The sequence below is a fragment of the Oryctolagus cuniculus genome, chromosome 6 (genome assembly GCF_051225735.1).
Source record: "Oryctolagus cuniculus isolate XC-2025 breed Fujian yellow rabbit chromosome 6, ASM5122573v1, whole genome shotgun sequence".
Classification (NCBI taxonomy): Eukaryota; Metazoa; Chordata; class Mammalia; order Lagomorpha; family Leporidae; genus Oryctolagus; species Oryctolagus cuniculus.
In genome coordinates this window covers 44,901,131-44,920,919 of record NC_142872.1, presented here as the reverse complement: position 1 = coordinate 44,920,919, position 19,789 = coordinate 44,901,131, and the positions used below count along the sequence as shown (strand labels likewise).

The 19,789-nt window shown below is 41.7% G+C and overlaps 1 protein-coding gene across 8 annotated transcripts in view; it reads right to left on the bottom strand.

Annotated features, from left to right (window-relative positions):
* The window catches only part of SGCD (sarcoglycan delta), a 1,076,594-nt gene that overhangs the window by 140,137 nt on the left and 916,668 nt on the right, over nt 1–19,789 (bottom strand). For all 8 annotated transcript variants that reach the window (XM_051844412.3, XM_002710335.6, XM_089336164.1 and 5 more), the window contains 2 exons: nt 18,272–18,359; nt 11,082–11,201 (listed from right to left, as the gene is read on the bottom strand). In XM_051844412.3, the coding sequence (XP_051700372.1) occupies nt 11,082–11,201; nt 18,272–18,359 (208 nt within the window). The remainder of the gene's footprint in view (nt 1–11,081; nt 11,202–18,271; nt 18,360–19,789) is intronic.

Genomic DNA, 19,789 nt, shown 5'->3' with positions numbered 1-19,789 from the left:
ACGCCATTAGATCCTGGGGTGGAATTCAGCTAATCTGTATCCAAACCCCCAACTGCACCATTCTGCTGTCCTATCTCAAAGTCCTCAAGGGGGAGCAGCTTAGGTAGTTTATTTCTGTCTTGTGTTCTGTTCTAAAGGGGTCTGGTTAGCTCTCACTATGTTGCCCTCTATGTCCAGGAAACACAGGTGCAAGAGGACATACAGTGAGCAGGGCAGTACTTGGCCAAAGCACAGCAAGAGGGAGGGAACACCTAAGGAATTTAGAATATTTTTTAGCACGTTTTTCTTCCAATGGCATAAGTGAATACAATTCAGGTCCTTCCAATAAAGAATAAAGTTAATTCCCTTCCCTATTCTGTATACTGAGAGTTTCTTATTCACATTGCCATTTTATGAAATTCTTAGTGCCACTGTGGAATACCAACATCCCCCCTCAGCCTCGGGGGGAAACGAAGACAAAATTCTCCTCAGGTGCCTTTTGGCCACCTGAGAATATCCTGTGATAGTCAGGATGGTACATGAGAAAGGAGATGCTATTCCTAGACTGTAGGAAACATCTTGACCCAGAGGGTGGCCTGACAGAAGTTTATCTCTTCATGTAGAAATACCCCACTCTGAGTACTAATTGGCAAGAAGAAAAAAACTTTGACAATAAAAACAAACCCACAGCTGCCAGAAAGCACTGTGGCTTGATAGAGAAATCAAAGTCTTGTCAGTTGCACAAAAAAGACTCCCCAGCATTTCCCTCCTTCTTTAAGTGCTCGGATTGCTTCTCTTCCAAGCAGCCAAGGAGTGAACCTCATCCACTCTTCAATCAAACTTGAAGGCGGCCCGGTGTCCCCAGCCGCCTTTTCTCCTTCGCGACTGCCCACGCACAGAGCTGGAGACAATGGCTGAGCGGCTGGGGAGGTCTGCTGAGGCAATGCTGCTGGGACAGCTGGGGACGCTTACCCAGAATCCCGCATGCATCACGCTCCCATGGAATCACACCTCCCTCCCGCCGAAGGGAAAACTGTGTGGGGGCCAGCAGACGCCGTTTCCTTCTGCAACAGGGATTAACTCCTCCAGCTTCGAGGGAAAGCTCACCCGTGCCTGTATACATGGGTGGGTGCACACGTGAAACTAGGCAGTGCAATCTCCCAGGCTTTTGGACTGGCTCTGGTTAAATTTTTTTTTTTTTTTTGAGAGTTCTGAGAGTTAGACTCCTGGTAGCATTTCAAATGAAATCCCATTATTATTTCTCTATTGTAGAATGGTTCTTTTTCTCATTAAGTATCTCTGCTTTATTAGGTTGAGGTTGTTCATCTGAGACTCTTTTATATTTGGCTTTCTTGCTGTATTATTTATGGGAAACATTTTTATGATCTAATACATTATGCCTGTATTCCTGTAAATAATAAGCTAACTTTGCAATGAGGTGCCACAGAAAACCCATGTAACCGGCCATTCTTTTCAAACACATGAATTCCCAGCAGGTTATCTCTGCTACTGATCTCCAAAAGCAGAAGACAGATCCTGGCTAGTTTCAGACTCCAATGATTCGTGGGTCAAATGTTACCATTAGATTGGCAGCCTCTTATCTCCTATGGATCAGGGTCTAAATTATTCTGCTGTAACTACCCCACACAAGGACTCATATTCCACTCTCAAATATATTCTTCAATTTTTTTCCTGCTTCCTTGTATTAACGAGGGAATAGCTCAGGAAACAAGAGAAGGAAGAGAAAAAGATGGAGGCACAGTGAAAGGAAAGGAGGAGAGCTGTGCACTGAGAACACACAATCCGAGTGACTTGAACCACATGGTTAATGCTGCATGGATGGTACATCCTGCTGCTTTCTGAAGCCTCAATGGGCTGGGCACCTGGGGGGCTGTTTGGTGAAGTTCTATTTGACGTCCTCCTGTATCCACGTGCTCTGGGACAACCCTGGGCTATCTTCACTATGGAGTCCATCCACTCAAGCCATGCTGATAACTCTTTGGCTGCTCTTCTCAGCCAGGTAACTCTTGAGAGCTTTTTGCCAGGTATTTCCCTTGGGATAGTGAACTTTTCCAAGGCAAAGCTCAAACTCCAAGAACCAGGACACCTCAGGTTGAACTATTCATCCTCTGATCCCAAATCTGCTGCTGCTCCTAAGAGTGTCAGCAATGACACCACAGTTTCCTGGCTGGCAAGGCTCACAACCTGGGATATCCCTGCACTCCTTTTCTCCTGAGGCTCCACATGCAGCCATTTGCCATGTTTCATTAGTTCTACCTCAATATGATCTTTCCCGTTTGTTTTCCTTTCTCTTTCTCTTTTACTGAGGCCTTTATCAATCCTCAACAAAGGCATTAAAGTCTCCTAACTTAGGTGCAAACTCTGCCTCTCTCTTTACACTGCACTATCGTATTGGTTATAAGACATTTCCATATTGAAAATCTTTCCATCCATTCATGCAGCAAATATAACTAAGCACACACTATATACCCAGTGATTTTCTGGACTTTAGGTAACTTGCTGCTGCCCAGAAACATATTTCTATAAGGGCTAAGGAGGAAATATACATATACTATGTCATGCTGTATTAACTGGCCTGAATGAATAAAGTAGAAAAAAAGTACAGACCATTCATCAGCAAACATTTTCCATAAAGGGCTGGCAGTAAATATTTTAGGCTTCGTGGGCTATATGATCTCTGTTTCTACTGCCCTGTCACGGTAGTGCAAAAGCAATCACAGACAATTCTTAAGCAAATGAGCATGGCTATGCTCCAACAAAGCATTATTTATATAACCAGGCCACGGGGTGATTTATTTGACTTGAATTGACCCATGGGCCATACTTTGCCAATGTCTAGTACAGACAATGACAGTAGGAATACTCTATTTTTCTATAAGGTGATAGTTAAGTCACCAAAGGAGAGTTCCAGGAGCCTATTCCGGGATGAAGGACGTCATGAAGGTGGAATAGTTAGCACAAGTGCTGGGAGGTGGAAAACATGCTTGCTGTGAGCAGCAAGGCATCCAGCGGTGCTGGGGCTGAGTGAGCAAGGGAGAAGGGGTTTCTAAGGCATCCTCCAAAATTCCCTTTCATTTCTGGCTTCTGTCAAGTGTAGAGCCATTATGACTTTCCACAATTACACCTTTAATATTTGTAACAGATATTTGTTATTTTACTTTGTCCAGCACCCATTCCGTCCCCTAATAAGAACACTCTAATTCTCTTTTGGAGAACAGCCTTTTCTATTTAACTGGTGCCTCCACCTTCAGCTCCAACAGTGGGGATGTGAGTCAGCCTCTGCTAAGCAGTAGATCTACCCTTCTGGTCACAATGGCTAGCTCAGACAGGCACATGGCCCAAGTCACTCTACGTGGAGCAGAAGTCTGAACTTTGTTGAATTTCTATTAGAGAAGTAAGTACTCTTTCTTCTCAGTCCCAGGATGGAAGGCAGAATACAAGATTGGGAAGCAGAGCTAAGACATAGTAAGTGGAAGAGAGAGACACCCAGTTTCGGTCTCATTATTTGAGCCACTGAATCTAGCCTTCAGATAATGACCTCTGGGCTTTCCACTCACCAGGCAGTGAATTTTCCTGGCTCTTTCTTTGAGTGGGATTTCTGGTGTCCACAACCAAGTGATTCCTGACTGATAAACGGTTGCTATTCCATTCTCCAAGCAAGCACTCTCCTTAGTTCTATTTTCCTACTGACTCTCTACTCAAAGATTTAGTTTGGATGTTCCAAATAGAAAGCTTAAGAGTACATTTCTAAGCTTTGTCTCCCACCTTAGCTAAATATTTTGATACTTTGTTCTCTCCTTTTTAGGAAATGCATTTCCTTGTATGACTTTCAGAGATCTGCTTGTGTGACTCATTTCTCGGATTAAACTGGGCACTCCCTAAGCAGTCAGGAACCGTTGCATTCATCTCTACCCGCAGCAGCAGCAGCAGCAGCAGCGAGTTGGAGGTCTCATATATACATATACATAGCAGACACACACACTCGCATTTAATGAATGAACACTACAGAAAACATCCCCACTCCTTTCATCCTAATTACCAATTGCCAGTTTTAGTAGAGAGTTTCATCAAAAACAAATTCAAAAGGCTAAATCTAATCTAGTTCTAAAAAAACAAGTTAAGGATCAAACCACATTTACATTTCTATAAATTTTATGCTAATTTAAATGACTCTAGATTTAATTAAAAACATTTTCTCAATTGATAATAATGTAACTTCGATAATTAACATCAAGTGGCATCTAGAGGACACATTTTAAAAACTAATCTAGAGTATAAATAGACCTAATTAACAAATAGAATACCACTTTATAATGATGCTTTGTTTATGAATGTTATAATGTCCAAGTCATTGTTCATAATACTGGTCATTAATGAAAACCGAAGTTATGTCTTCCCTGGTATTGCCATGAAGATGGCTCTTAGATGACCTGGTTATACACTGTTTTCTTGCTGCCTTTAAAAAGCTATTCCTGCCTAATATTTAATAGCTCTATTCTGTAACTAAGGCTAAATTAAATCATACCTCAACTTGTGCACTCATTTTCTACCTTTTGGTAACAAAGTGGAGGGACTCAACTACATACTTTAATTCTATTGTGCCACAACTAAACCAAATACTAAAATAAACACCTTTGTAACACAGAAAGGTCCAAGAATGGCAAGAAAACACTTACAGTGATATGAAGATAAAGCCTGGTAGCTGAATGGAAGCAAGACCTTGAAGATTAGAAGAATAGTGTCCTCACCAAGCAGAATAAGAGGGGTGGGCTCTGGAGGGCAGGGCGTGTGACGGCAGAAAAATCAGTGAAGTTGTAAGTACTGATATGGAAGTGATGTAAAGAACTGCCTATGGAGAGAGACTTCCCAGACTACTGGAAGTTTGGAATTAGAACTGAGAAGACGATTCAGGGTATAGACAGATTTGGGGGTCATTTGACATGAGGCCAAAGCTGAAACCAAAGGGAGAACATTTGTGGTTGTATTTCCCATAGAAATGTGAAAACAAAAATAAAGACTAAATCTTGGGGTTCACCAAAGTGTGAATACACTTGAGTTACCAAGTGTAAGAGCTGGTGAATGAGACAGGAGACCAAGAAGAAGCATAGAACTGTGGAGCTAGTTGAGCTTATAGAAGACAAGAAGGACATTTGCCCTTTTTTATTTCCTTCTCACTATGATACCAATGTGCTATAGCGTTGGGGGAAGCTAGATTCCTGTGACAGAGGTCAGAGTGTAGGCGATAAGACTGCCAGGATTTCATTCTGACTCTGCCACCTTCTCTCTGTGCAACCGTGTGCAAACTATTATACCACTCTGTATCCAGTTGGCTAATCTGTAATTGAAGGTGGTACGTTCACATTTTCCTCCTAAAACTGTTTTAAGAATCAAATAGTGCGGTTGGCACTGTGATGTAGTAGGTAAAGGCATCACCTGTTTTCCAGATCCTCCATGGGCACCATTTCAAGTCCAGGCTGCTCCACTTCCAATCCAGCTCCCTACTAATGCACCTGGAAAAGCAGCAGAAGATGGTCCAAGTCCTTGGATCCTTGCACCCATATGAGAGACCCAGAAGAAGCTCCTGGCTCATGGTTTCAGATCAGCCCAGCTCTAACTATTGTGGCTATTTAGGGTATGAACCAGTAGATGGAAAGATCCCTCTACATCTGCCTCTGCCTCTCTGTAACACTTCCTTTCAAAACAATAAATAAATCTTTCAAAAAAAGAATCAAATTGTATGTCACTGTCCACAGAGCAGGCACTTGATATACATTTGCTATAGGAGAGTATTTCCAAAAGTCAGTGCAAAAGTAAAATCAAAATAAAATCAAAAGAGAATGCACATTTCCTAAGAACTTTTTGAAGCACCTGGTATGTGTATTATAGCTTTTCTGGATTTCAGAAAAGCTCACTAGACGTCACCTGAAGAATTGTAATGGATAATTATGCTGCGATTTTCTTGAGTTAGTGATTTGCAAACTTTAGCATGCATCAGAATCACCAAGATGGTGTGTTTCAGCACAGTTTGCTGGGATCCACACCTGAGTTTAATTCAGTATGTCCAGGTTATGGCTTGAGAACTTGCATTCCAATGCACAGACCAGAGCTGATACTCCCCTTCTAAGACTACCCTTTGAGAGCCACTGTCTACTGAGTGGAGGGAGAGATCTGACAACACTAAGAATTCAATCAGGTCCTCTATGCTTCCATTGTCTAAACTCATCTTGAGAGCACACAAGTTAGTAAGAGCAACCTAACCTAAAGAAGTAAAACACATAGCTGAAGCCTATAAAGGCATTTTCAAATTCTGCTTCTGGCTGTGTGCAGGAAATCCATCAATCCCAACTGGGCTGATATTTCAGAACACCTACAAGTTCTAAGCCAGTTTCTTTTGTGGACACACAAAGTCTTTGCATAATTTCATGACATAATGGATCCCTGTCTTCATTACTGAGAGCTTGTGTGCCACACACTATGCTAATTATATTGTATGCATGTGTCGTTCAGTTCTCCCACCAACATAGAGAGCCAGGAATTACACCCTGTATTACGAGGGAGTCAAAGCATGCCTTGAAAAGTGAAATGACGCATCCAAATGACAAATCACAGAAACCAGGATTACAGCCCAGAGTTCACCCTAAAACCCGAACTCTCCATGACTAAACTACATGACTAGGCATGCTCTCTTTTCCAGGAAAAACACATATTGGAGAGATCAGTAACTGTAGTCTATATACGTATCTTTTTCTCCATACCTTCCCAAGGTAAACATTTGCAGATAATTGAGCCATTTCTTATGAAGTCTGACTTTTCCAGTCCCTCTGCTGTACTTTTCAAGGTAACCATAAGGCTGTCATTGCCCTGAGAACTGAATAGGTGGATGTGACTATCAGGAAACAATTTTATTTCATTCTCAAGATTTTATTTATTTGAGAGGCATAGAGAGGGAGAGAGAACATTCCCATCTACTGTTCAAAACCCATATGCCCACAACAGCTGGGAATGGGCCTGGCCAAAGGCAGTAGCTTGGAACTCTACCCAGGTCTCTCACGTGGGTGGCAGTAACGCAGTAACTTCAGCCATCGCCTGCTGCTTCCCTGAGTCTGCGTGGGCAGGAAGGAAGAATTACGAGCTGAAGTTGGGAATCAAACCCATGCACTCCAATGTGGGACAGGGACATCCTAACAGGCTAAATTTCAGTCACAGAAAATAATTTTAAAAGTTGTTCTGAACCCTTGAGGGAAGCTGTTATATAGCCAAGAGGCATTTTCCTCTTAGGCTCCTGCTGTTTATTCTTACTCAATTAAAATAACTATATTTTTAACAAAACATTTGCTTAAGTTTCCTATTAGATTCATTTATTTTTCATTCCATTCTTTATATTGCCTCATTCTCTTGCTTTTAGACAGGAAGGAAATGAAAACTTACAGAGAAGATAGACTTGAATAGGGTCACTCACATCCTAAGTGCATGCATAGGTTTGGTAAGGATTCAAACTCAGCTATTTTTGATGCTACCTTTAAATATGCATCTAGCTTCAAATATCCCAAGAGGCCGTGCAGTCTGACAACTCAGAAAGACAAACTTCTCATTAAGCTGAAAATGAAATTGCTTAAACTTCTCATTCCACACCATATGTTCAAATCCCAGCTGATAGGAAGCTCATTTCTGCAGCACACTGGGCTCATTTCACTGAGTAGGTTGATGCAAGATTTGTAGGGTGGTCATCTCCAAATATTTTAGCATTTGTAGCAGCAGTGCTATTCATTTTCATGCTTCTTTCCCACATTTCCCACATGATAGAGAGAAGGAGAGATTTTATGCTGCATCATTCTCTAGATGAAAAATTACAAACAAAATTATACACCTGCTTTGTAGTAACCAAAATTGAAATCATCTTTGAGCCTTTAGTCTAAGTCACTATGACCATGGGATGGGGTGAAGTTGGTGAAGTCCTTAAATAATACCATTACAAAGTTGAGTGCAATAAGATTATGTCAAAGCATTCAGATATTTAAAGTTAACGTGGATCTTTGTTAAGAGTTTATAGCAGTAAAGTGACTCATGGAGCACCAAGGAACTGATGGGGTCTGCCAAGCCCCCTTGTACACTGGGGTGAGACTCCATAACTGTTTTGCCTGGGCATTGATTTTAGAGCTGGAAATGCAAAATAGTCTTGAACAATATGGAAGCTTGAAGTTTCTGTTAGTTTTTCCCCCCAACTTTGAAATCATGTAGAAGGTACCATTCCTACAAAGAGAGAAAAACCTAAATCGTGAGTCAGAAAAAGTCTCAGAACTAATGCATTGTCATGCAGTGAAGCTGGTTTGGACTCTACAAGGCAATGGGCAGGGACAGAAACCTTAGTCCACCATCTGCTGGTGTCCCAGCTGGCCAAGTCCCTTCATCATTGTTTTCTCACGTGAATTTGGGACTGATCATAGGGGGCAGGAAAGAAAGGATAGTGTGTGAAAATGAAGCCAGCCACACTCAAAATACCTGGCTGGGACTCCTGGCTCTGAGCCTTTACTGTGGTTCAGCCTTCCCTGTGACCCCCTTCAGTTCTGTCATCTGTAAAAGGGGGGAAGGATAAATATGGTGCCTACCGCCAAAGCTGTTTGTGGGATGTCAACATAATAATGCAGCATCTGGATCACCACATAGTCATGGTCAATAGACTTTGATTTTTGTTTAAAAAAATTATCTATATAAGGAGTTTCAAAGATAAGTTCTAACTGATCCTCCAAAGACACAGGGGGGAAGCATGAAAGTATACAACCAAGACCCCAATATCTGACCTCTCCCCTTCTTAATCCTCATCCTCAACCCAACCAATACTGATCTTTTATCTATTGTTTTCATCAGAGCTAAGTAAAAATTCTATTTTTAAAAGTTGCTGACAGAGCCAGCATTGTGGTTCAGTGGGTTAAGCTTCCACCTGTGATGCTGGCATTCCATATGGGTGCCACTTTGAGTCCTGGCTACCCTACTTCCAATCCAGCTCCCTGCTAATGGCCAGGGAAAAGCAGCAGAAGGCGACCCAAGTGTTTGGGCCCTTACTACCCCATGGGAGATCTGGAAGAGGCTTCTGGCTTCAGCCTGGCCCAGGCCTAGCTGTTGTAGCCATTTGGGGACTGAACCAGTGAATGAAAGGTATCTCTGTCTGTCTGTCTGTCTGTCTCTCTCTCTCAGTCTCTTTCTCCCTTACTCTCTCCATTAGCCTGCTTTACCAATAAATATTTAACTTTTTAAAAAAAGGTTTTTCCCACTGGGAAACTTTGCTCCAAATCTTTTTCCCTAGATAACTCTCATTTACAGATAAGAAAAAGCAAGGTGCTAAAGACAAAGATCACACAAAGCTAAGCCACTGCCCTGGGATTAGACTTTCCTTCAGTTCACCACCTTTGCACTGTGAACCCTCACCTCCATTCAGCCACCTAAGGATGATCACATGATCACTTCCATTTTCTGACTGTGCTTACTCAACAAAATTCAGGATAATGCTGGCTGAAGTTTTCAGACTGAAGAGAGCATAATTAAGCCAGTAAGGGTGACAGGGAAGTCAACATCCACAAAAGGGTAGGTGGGATGGAGGATGGGATGATGAGATATTTGTCTCTCTGTGTGTGGATATTTGCCCAAGAACTCAAGACCCATGATGTGGGGAGGGTGGTAGAATATCCAGATGAAGTGGATGACCTGCAACTCAGAGAAGATAACAGCTATGGAACAGAGGTCAAAGAACCACACAGCAAGGAAACATGAATGTTTATTACGCAGGAGAGAGGGAGAGTGATCAGAAAAGCTGCTTGACTGGGGGTGGAGTGACAATGAGAAGCAGCACAGAAATAAAGGAGGTAACAGAAGAGAAAGAAGACACAGAGTGCCAATAATAATGTGGAGAACAAAATGAAAAGCAGCATTACTACGTGTATGAACAGTAGTGATATATAAGTAGTAACAGCAGAAGCAGCTATCAGTGACTGAATAGCAGTTTACTCTAGACACTGTGGTAAGTTCATACTACATGGTCTCATCTTTCCCTAGGGACCACTTGAGATGATAGATGTGGAGCAGAAAAGGAAACCAGCATAGTGAAGACAGTAACTTGTTCAGTCATACAATCAGTTGATGACATCAGGGGTTAAAAGCCAGGTCAAGTCCAGCACTAGGATTCTTAAATCTTCATGTGAGATGTCAGCGTACAGCCATAGAAGACTCACTTGTGGTGTGCTCGAAATCAATGATCCCAATAGTGGGAACATAGAAATATCTACAAATATTTTTAATAATGAGTACTTATGTCCTTCTACTAAAGTTTCTAATTAATTATTTAATTAGAATTGGTTTCATATATGAGCCTAACTCACTGAAATCTTCTAGATAATTCTTAACTTGAAACCAGGTTCAGCAGTCACTGTATCACATATATAAATGTTGAATGATACAAGCAAGAATGCCTGTTTGTGATGATCAGATATCACCTTACACATGAACACACATCCCCACTCAAAACTCAGAGCTGGAGGATACACTGAAAAGACTTCATGGCTTAAGAAAGGGGGACTGGACTCCACGGAAGTTCAATAGTTTTACTGTTAAAGAATCCAGAACCATGGCTTATTTCATTCTTCTACATACCATTTGTACTGGTCTGAACGGATCTAAGTACCATAGACTGAGGGGCTTATCAATAGAAGAAATTCATTTCTCATAGTTCTGGAGGTTTGAAGACTGAGATCAGGGTCCTAGAATACCTGGGTTGTGGTGAGGGCCCTCCTCTGGGCTGTACACTGCCAACTCATTGTATCTTTACAAGATGGAAAGAGTACCCTGGATCCTTCATTCTCTTATAATGCCACAACTCCGTTTAGGAGATCAATATCCTTATGATGCAATTACCACCCAAAAGTCCCAGCTCATAATAATGTCACTTAAAAGGGTTGGGGTTTCCACATATGGATTTTTTTTCTGGTGGGGTGGGGCTGGGATGCAAATATTTAATCCATAGTACCACTTGACTTTTCCTTTGAAATATACATAATAGCATCCAACTAATGAAGTAAGTCAAGTTTCCTTACCTAAAACTCTTAATCTCTCAGCTCCAACTACCACTTCGTTGTCATCTGCAGAGAAGAGCAATTTTCCAGAAACAGTTTTTACTTCGAACTTTTTGCCATAAGCTTCTACAGCTTTTGGACCTAGAATGGGTGTTGATAAGGGAGAGAAAGAGGTGAGGAGAAAAGAGAGAGGAAGATAATACATTAGTCATGTTGCATTTGACTACAGGAAGCTTTCATAGAACTTACACATTTGACAAAATTGTATCAGACCTTAATGTTAAGTGGATTGGTTTTCAGAAACTGACATGAAAATCTGTGTCTCTACTCCAGCCATGTCTTGTCAATTACTTTTAATCATAAACTCTCAAGCAATGATTGTCAAGACCATCCAAACTAATTCTTGAGTGATATTTCCTTCCTCTAGCACAAAATCTCTGTCAAATAGCTATAGATTTTGGCTTGAACGGTTCAAAGTCTAAGAGGCTCATCAGCTCTTGAGGCAACTGCATCTATTTGGCAAGCCCTGTCACGAAGGGTTTGTTAAAATACAGCTGAAGTCTCTCTCTTTGTACTTTCGACATTCTGGCTGCATTTGACACCAAGACAAGTTTACTTTGTCAGTATATACATCACTTCCGGGTAGACTGGCTATAATATTATAATTAATTGCCTTGGAAATTGCTGAATATTTTATTCTAGACATTCATTCAATAACAATAAATGTACATGGTTTATGACAACAATGCTGTTCTTGAAAGCGAGCCTACTACAGTGTGCATCAGGAAGGCAAGGCCCTGATCTCACAGAACCTATCTTCTGATGGAAATGGACCAATGTAAATTTAACAACTAATTAATAAATAAGAAAAATACAGACAGTTTGGGGTGAGCAGTGTGGTACAGTGGGGTAAGCCGTCACTTGGAACACCTGCATTGTATATTAGAGTACTAGTTCTAGTCCTGGCTACTCTACTTTTGATCTAGCTTCCTTCTATGTGTCTTGGAAGGCATCAAGTGATGGCTCAAGTGCTAAGGGCTCTGACACCCATATGGGAGACTGGATGAAATTCTTGGCTTTGCTTTGACCTGGACCAGCCTTGGTTTCTATGAGATAGAATAGGCAGTAATAATACAATTTTAGATAAAGAAACTGAAGCTCAGAAGAACCAAGAACCAAATAATTTACCCAAAATAACATTATTAGGAACTTAAAGAGGGAGTTAGAACATAATTTACTCTTTTGATTCCCAGTCAGGTAGTCTTGATACATAAAGCCACACTCTCCCAGACATCCAGGGGCATGGTCAGCTAGATCATAGTGATCTCCTGCTTGAATATTAATAATTTCGCAAGACATCAATACTAGACAAGGCAATTCAGTGGGCATAATGAGCCCATCAAAAGCAAAACACATACAAAAAGAAAAACAACTGTGACCACGTCCAAACTGCACAAAAGATGAAAAATATCCTTATCTTGGTTCATAGGAGTGCTATTTCTTTATCCATGACAGTTTTACATTCTTCTTGTCTTTCTTATTTTTGGAGATTAACCCAATCAAAAACTTGCTCTGTCTTCCTGACAGTATCTAATCCAAAACGAAGCCTTGCTTCCTTAAAACTTCCTAAAAGTGACCTGAAGTCAGTGACCTAATTGAGATAAAATCCTGTAATAAGTTGTTCCTAAGAGCTTCTTACTGAGATGCCCCATGGTTGCCTATGGTATACATTCTCCCTCACTGCAAGGAGTAATAAACCCAACTTGTCCCACTAAGATGTACTGCTAGTGGTCTTTAGAGAGAAGCCATTGAGGACCCTTCCATTGCTACTTATTATTAATTAGCACTTTTGAAAAATACCTATAGGAAACCAAAGTGCCACATTTGGATATCCTGGATATTTTTGGAAAAATACAAGATTTATTGGTTCTACCTTTAAAAAATTTTTTGTAGGAGTTTTGGCAACAAAAGATAAATTTCTTTTTACTTAACCTAGGTTCTATGCGGAGGACTGTACTCCTGTGTTCTTCTGATGAGTTTCTGCCTAATAGTTTTTTCTCCCAAAAAGAAAGCTTTTTTTTTTTTTTTTTTACAGGCAGAGTTAGATAGTGAGAGAGAGAGAGACAGAAAGAAAGGTATTCCTTCCGTTGGTTCACCCCCTAAATGGACGCGATGGCCGGCGTGCTGCGCCGATCCGAAGCCAGGAGCCAGGTGCTTCCTCCTGGTCTCCCATGAGGGTGCAGGTCCCAAGGACTTGGGCCATCCTCCACTGTACTCCTGGGCCACAGCAGAGATCTGGAATGGAAGAGGAGCAACTGGGACAGAACCAGTGCCCCAACTGGGACTAGAACCTGGGGTGCCAGCGCCGCAGGCGGAGGATTAGCCTAGTGAGCCATGGCGCCAGCCAAGAAAGCTTTTTTTTTTTTTTTTTAATGAGTACAAATTTCTTAAGAGCAATTTTAGGAATATAGTGATTCTTCCCACCATACCTGCCCTCCCACCTGAACTTCCACCCCACCACTCCCTCCCTTTCTCCCATTCCCAGTCCCATTCTCCATAAAGATTCATTTTCAATTAATTTTATACACAGAAGACCAATTCTATACTGTTAAGATTTCAACAATTTGTACACACACACAACTGTTTGAGAACAGGTTTTATATTTAATTCTCATAACATAACTCATTGAGGAAAAAAGTCCTGTATGGGAAGTAAGTGCATAGTGTGTCTAACAGCTTTTTGAGCTACCTCAAATTTAGATATTAAGGTAGATTCAGCTCAGATAGATTGAAATGTCTCTCCCTTTTTAGAATTTAACACAAACATTATTTTCCATTTTCCATCATACCTGAAACACACAATTTTTAAAAAAGTTTACATATTTTTCATCTACTACAAAGGTAGAACAAGAGAGGGAGGAGAAAGGGAGAAAACATACACACACACACACACACACACACAAAATACTATCTTCTATCCACTGGTTCACTCCCTAAATGCCTGAAGGGATCCGGTGAAACTTTATTGATGGGAAGAACTCTGTAGGTGGAAAACTGCCTTGAAACACAGAGGACTGCTTTTGTGGTTAGTGTCATTCTTGTCATCACCAGCATTGTTTTTTCTACTGCAGCTGCTGTCCCCATTGTAAAGCAATGCTGATGTGTGCCTCTTACTGAGCTTTTCCTATTCAGGAAGTCACCTCAATTTGGCAGACCTCATCTTTCGAAAGCCAGTACAGCCACACTAGCCCACACTAGCCCTCTACTGCTCAAAAGGACATGAGAAAGTTTCCTTAATGAGCACAAGACTGAAACAGCAGAGACAATATGGAATTTCCAAGCAATGTGGGAACTGGACAGTATCTCTGACTACCTTCATGCTCTAGGTGAGGAGAGAAAGTGGGTCTGTAACTGAGCTCTCAGAATTGGCTCACAAAAAATGGAGATTTATTTGCCTAGGAACAAAAGGGACTGGAGCTCAAGTATATGGAGCAATTAGGATATGAGCTTTTTGAGGATGGACCAAAGAAAAACTGGACACAAGGACCGGTGGGAACTCTTGAAAGAACAGAGATAGGTGGTGAGTGATTTGGTTTAGGTTTTTCTTTAAGAACTATGGTGTAGCTGTTTTCTTAACTGCATAAAAACCCTCAGTGAAGCCTATAATACTTGCCAATACTTTAATATTATCATTTTGGGAGGGAGGGAATTGGGGATGTGCATATAATGAAGCATGAATGCATACATGAGTGACCTCAGGATACACATAGAGTGAGCACAGTTTGCCCTTTCTGGATTGAGCCATATGGTATAGTGGGGGTACTCTTGGAAGACTGGACCCAGTGCTTAGACTCTGCCTCTGTAGTCCTGGGAAAAATCATGAAATTTGGCTCCTGCGCAGTCAAGGGCACCTTCCTGTCCCCTGAGTTTACTTGGAACTCATGAGTGGTTTCTGACACATAGAAGAGAATGTACTGAAGAGACTACAGCAATCAGAGAACACAAAGCCCAATTAAGTTATCTTGCCTTTCAGGGCTTCATAGAACACAAATGGAATTTACTAAGAGCCAGAACCATTTGGCTATCTAAAGCTCACTAATTGGTCATTTTAGCCAAAACTCCACCGAGCAACTGCTGGCTCGATGGTGCGCACGGCTTGTCCTTTGTCCATTTCATCTGGGGCTGCCAAACTTCCCTGGACAACGCTGGAATTGTTTAAGAAAAAAATGACTCTGGAGAGAAATGCAAATAGAGCTGGAGACTGCACAGGAAGCCCCTTGGTGAACTAATCGTTCTTCTATAGGAAGGAAAAAAAAATCACTATTCATCATGTGAAACTAATCTTCAGTTAATCCCCCTCTGTATGTGATAGGCTGTGTGTGAAGCACCTCTTTAATGAATCTTCTGAACAGAACTTTAGCCCATCAGGATTCATCAGCAGTCTCCATGTCATGCCACGGTCATGACGTGGGGTGCTGGAGAGGCCCGGGAGCCATTTAGGATAATTTCTTTTCCCAGCTCCTCTGATACTGGGACTCTTTCCCACATCCATGTGATGCTCTCATAGGCATCCCTACTGCTTTCTTCCTTCTAAGTCGGAGGGTTCCCTGTTTGCACCCACTACTGAGATACTAAAAAAGTAGCCCTATGGGTCAAATACACATTTGTGAACACAGGGACTTAACTACCATTTAAAATATTGTTTCATTTGAAAAGATTACCCAAACTTCTAACATTAGAATTTCTAATGGGCTTTTGAGACATTCTGTAGTGAAGCAAGGGAGTTCTCGAATCCCCAGGATTGCCTCAGTAGATCTCACTGCTTAGAAGACAGGAGTGATTGACCTTGCAGTAAGTACATTATCAAATGTAACAGGAATCAGAAATCACTGTGGAAACTGTGGGGCACTTTCCATTCATGTGCAGAAATATAATGTAAAAGAATACTGAAGGATGTGTTTAGAATATTCTTTTTTGAAAGATTTATTTATAAGCGAGAATAACAGAAAGGGAGAGACAGAAAGAGAGTTTCCATCTGCTGGTTCACTCCTCCAATGGCCTCAATGGCCAAGACAGGGCCAAGCTGAAGCCAGGTGCCGGGAGTTTATTCTAGACCTCTCATGTAGGGTGGGGGGTCTAGAGAATTGGGCCATCAACTGCTACCTTCTGAGGCACATTAGAAGGGATGTGAATTAGAAATGGAGCAGTCGGGGCTTGAACTAGTGCCTACATGGAATACTGGTGCCTCAGAGGGCAGCTTAACCTGCTGTGCTACAACCCCAGCTGCAGGAATTTTATTCTTAATACTCCTGTTATCCTCTATAGCAACCCTCTTGACAGGCTTCTGTTTACTAGTGTTACAGTAACTTTCTGCCCATCTCATTTCGTTATTAGCTATCTTCTGCCTTACCTTAAGAGTTAGTGACAGGTGCCTTCCAGCTCCCTGGGAGGTCTACCTTGAGAAGGAAAGACTGAAAGACAAGACCACTGGATGGATGGAAGCAAGAAGAAGAGAGAGGGTGAGGAAGATCAGAGGAGGAGGAGAGGGCAAGAAGGTACGGTCAGAAGAGGGAAAGGGAAGGGGAGAGGAAATATGAAAGGTGAGGGGAGTGGAGGGGAATTAAGTACAGAGGAGGAACAGGGAGAGAGAGGTGTAGGAAAGATAAAGGAGGAGAGATGGGATGGGGGAGGGTGAGAGAGAAGTCAGGGGGAGGGGAGGAGGAGATGGGGATGAAGAGGAGGAGATGGGAATGAAGACAGGAGGGAGAAACAGAGAAAGAAAGAAGCGAAAGACTGACTGTTTTGTCTGAATAATAGTCTGTTGGGCAGTGCCAGCTTTATCACTACAAAATCTCTCAAGTCTACCAAATCTCCCACTGCAAACAAATGGCAAATGGTCCACAGGCTAAATAAGTTCCTTTTGAGCACAGGAGTCTGAGAGCTGGGGGTTGGATTTATTTCCCTCCTGGAGGCAATTTTCACACATGCTGCTTAAATGATTGCTTACTGAAGCTGTTTATTTAATTATTTAGCTTGGTGACTGTGGGCCAGATGTTACATGGCAGGGCTGGCAATCCAGCAGCATGCTGGAACGGCGTGCTTGTGGATTCTGGGCAGCTAGGCACAGCAGTTCCTGCAATCCCCGAGTTCTGAGGCGGGGAGATGGGCTGATGGGCCCTGGCACCCACTGGTTGTGACTCCTCAGACATCCACAGGTGGCACTCTTGCAGGTTGGGGAGAAACCAGGCTCTATCCTGACCAGAGAACACTCTGGGCACCTGTTTCCCCATGGTTCGTTTATTGTGGAGCTCCAGATATTTGAGTTGCAGTAATGTTTCAGGGCATTAAAGCAACTGGCTTCTCAAAATGTCCATCTGTACACTTCTCTCTTAGCCCTGAAGCCAAACAAATGGCATTTTCTCCCTGTAAGTTTAACAATGCCATACACACACACACACACACACACCCTTTTTCTTTCAATATGGGAGTACATAATGCCTCCCTGTTTACAGCTGCTTAGAACCTACAGAGGTGCCATTGATCCTACCACTCAACACATAACCAGGACCACCAGGCCAGTGTTTATTACGATAATCATTATTGTGAATAATCAATCCTTGTTTACATGTCAGAAACACCAGCTTAAAACCCAGCGAGTGCTTTCCTAAGCTGTAGGAAGTAGATCTGCTGTATCAGAAGGAACCACAGGAACATATTCAATGGAGACAGATACATCCTCATCTTACAATTGAGTTCGTTTTGGAGTTAGCACGCATGGCAACAATGGCATGGATTCAAACGATCATGAAACCGTTCCTTTCCAACCCACAGAGCATGGTGCACAGCTTTGTGTGTTCTGTGCTCTCCCTCTCTCAATTAATCCAGCACAGCCAGTTTTTCCACAAGCATCAGAGCAAGGAACTTTTCTTTGGATCACCAATAGATGAAGCAGCTGGCTTGTATCTCAGGGCCACGTTCTATGACAACTTTTTAAATTGCCTCTAAGCAATAGATTTTATAAGTTAAATGTGGGTAAAGAGAGGACAACAGTGTAGTAGATTCAAGGAATACATGCTATAGTCTTATTCTTGATACTGTAACTCTGTTAGCAAACATTCTTTTCATGTACACAAGATGTTTCATTTGACTTTAAATTCTACATTTTCTGAGCACCCTGCAGGGACTAAGCATTGCTAAATTCTCTTTTCTTACCTGTTATCAGCTGAGTTAGCACTTTAGTCTGGTCATTGAGAATGTTCACTGTAACATTTCTGGCAGATTTGAAGTACAGGGCATTACCCTATAATGAGAATAAGAGAAACGCATGAAAATAACTGATTTCTAAACAACAACAAAAAAATGTGACCCTAACTTTCCAAATGGCTGAACTGGTTTTAGCCATATTCTAATTGATGCTTTTATTTGAAAATTTGATTTCCATATACATGATAATTATCATTCATCCAAAATAGATGTCCTTCAAACAGATACTCAGAAAGGCAAATGTGGACAATACAGATTTCTGTAGAACACACACAGATACATTATTACAGCTGAATCAGAGACAACTGGGACACAAATCCAGGTAGAGTTGATTGCAGATCTGAGTTAGCCTTTATGCAGACAATGATTTCAAATGACTTACACTCTAACTACACCCTTTTTGGCTTACAATTTCTCCAAAGAAATAATGTAGAGTCCTTAAAGGAGAGTAGGAAGCCCTTGTGTGATCAAGGTCTGCCCCTCAGGCATGTCCACCAGCTCAGAGAAATCTTTGGGGTGATGTTTGTAACTGCATATGCACAGCTCAGGAGATCCAGTTTAACCAAGTAAACTATGCCTCCCCATTCATCCTTTAGTTGTCTCCCGATTTTTTTTCCTCCAGGCACTCCAGGCTTTCATCTACTTCCCCTACAATCCTTGTTCCTCTCTTACAGCGTGGTAGATGTTGCTGGGTATGACTTAGAACAGGGTGTGGCATATTTTTCTGTGAAGGGCCTGATACTTTCTTGGGGCTTTGTTGGATACTGGTCTCTGTTGTAACTATTCAACTATGTTTTGGTGCAAAGAGTCCTAGATGGCACGTTGACAAAGGAATATGGCTGCATTCCACCAATCTTTATTCAAGGACTCTGACATTTGAATTTCTTATAATTTACATTTCATATTTAACATTTAATATAATTTCTATATGTCATGACATATTCTTCTTCCCCTGCTTTGTTCCCTTCCCTTCGATCATTTAAAAATGTGAAGACTATTCTCAGTTTGCTGGTGATACAAGAACAGGCAGAGGACCCAATGCTGCCAAGAGGCCACTGTTTGCCAACCCCTGGCTTAGAAGTTCTCCTTTTCTTGGATGGCACTAAAGGCTTAAATGAAGGATGAATATGTGTCAGCATCATCTAGTTGTTTAGAACATAGTAGTTTGGTAGTCATTCTGTCTTTCTGAGCCTTTTCACTATATGACATATATCAACCTGAAAATTTAATAAGACATCTACATACTGAGTCTCTAACACAAGGAAACCATTGAACTACAGGTTGTGAAGTAGTGAGGACAACAAAGATAGGCAAAAGTTGGCCTTTACTTTCAAGTTTTACTTTCTAATGGGGACAACAGATGGGTACAAGTATTCTAAGCAGAGAACAATAGGAGGGATGGGGAAGCCACAAAGTGGATAGGGGACTTTCCTGAAGAGTGTAGTTATTGTGGTTTGAGTGTGTGTG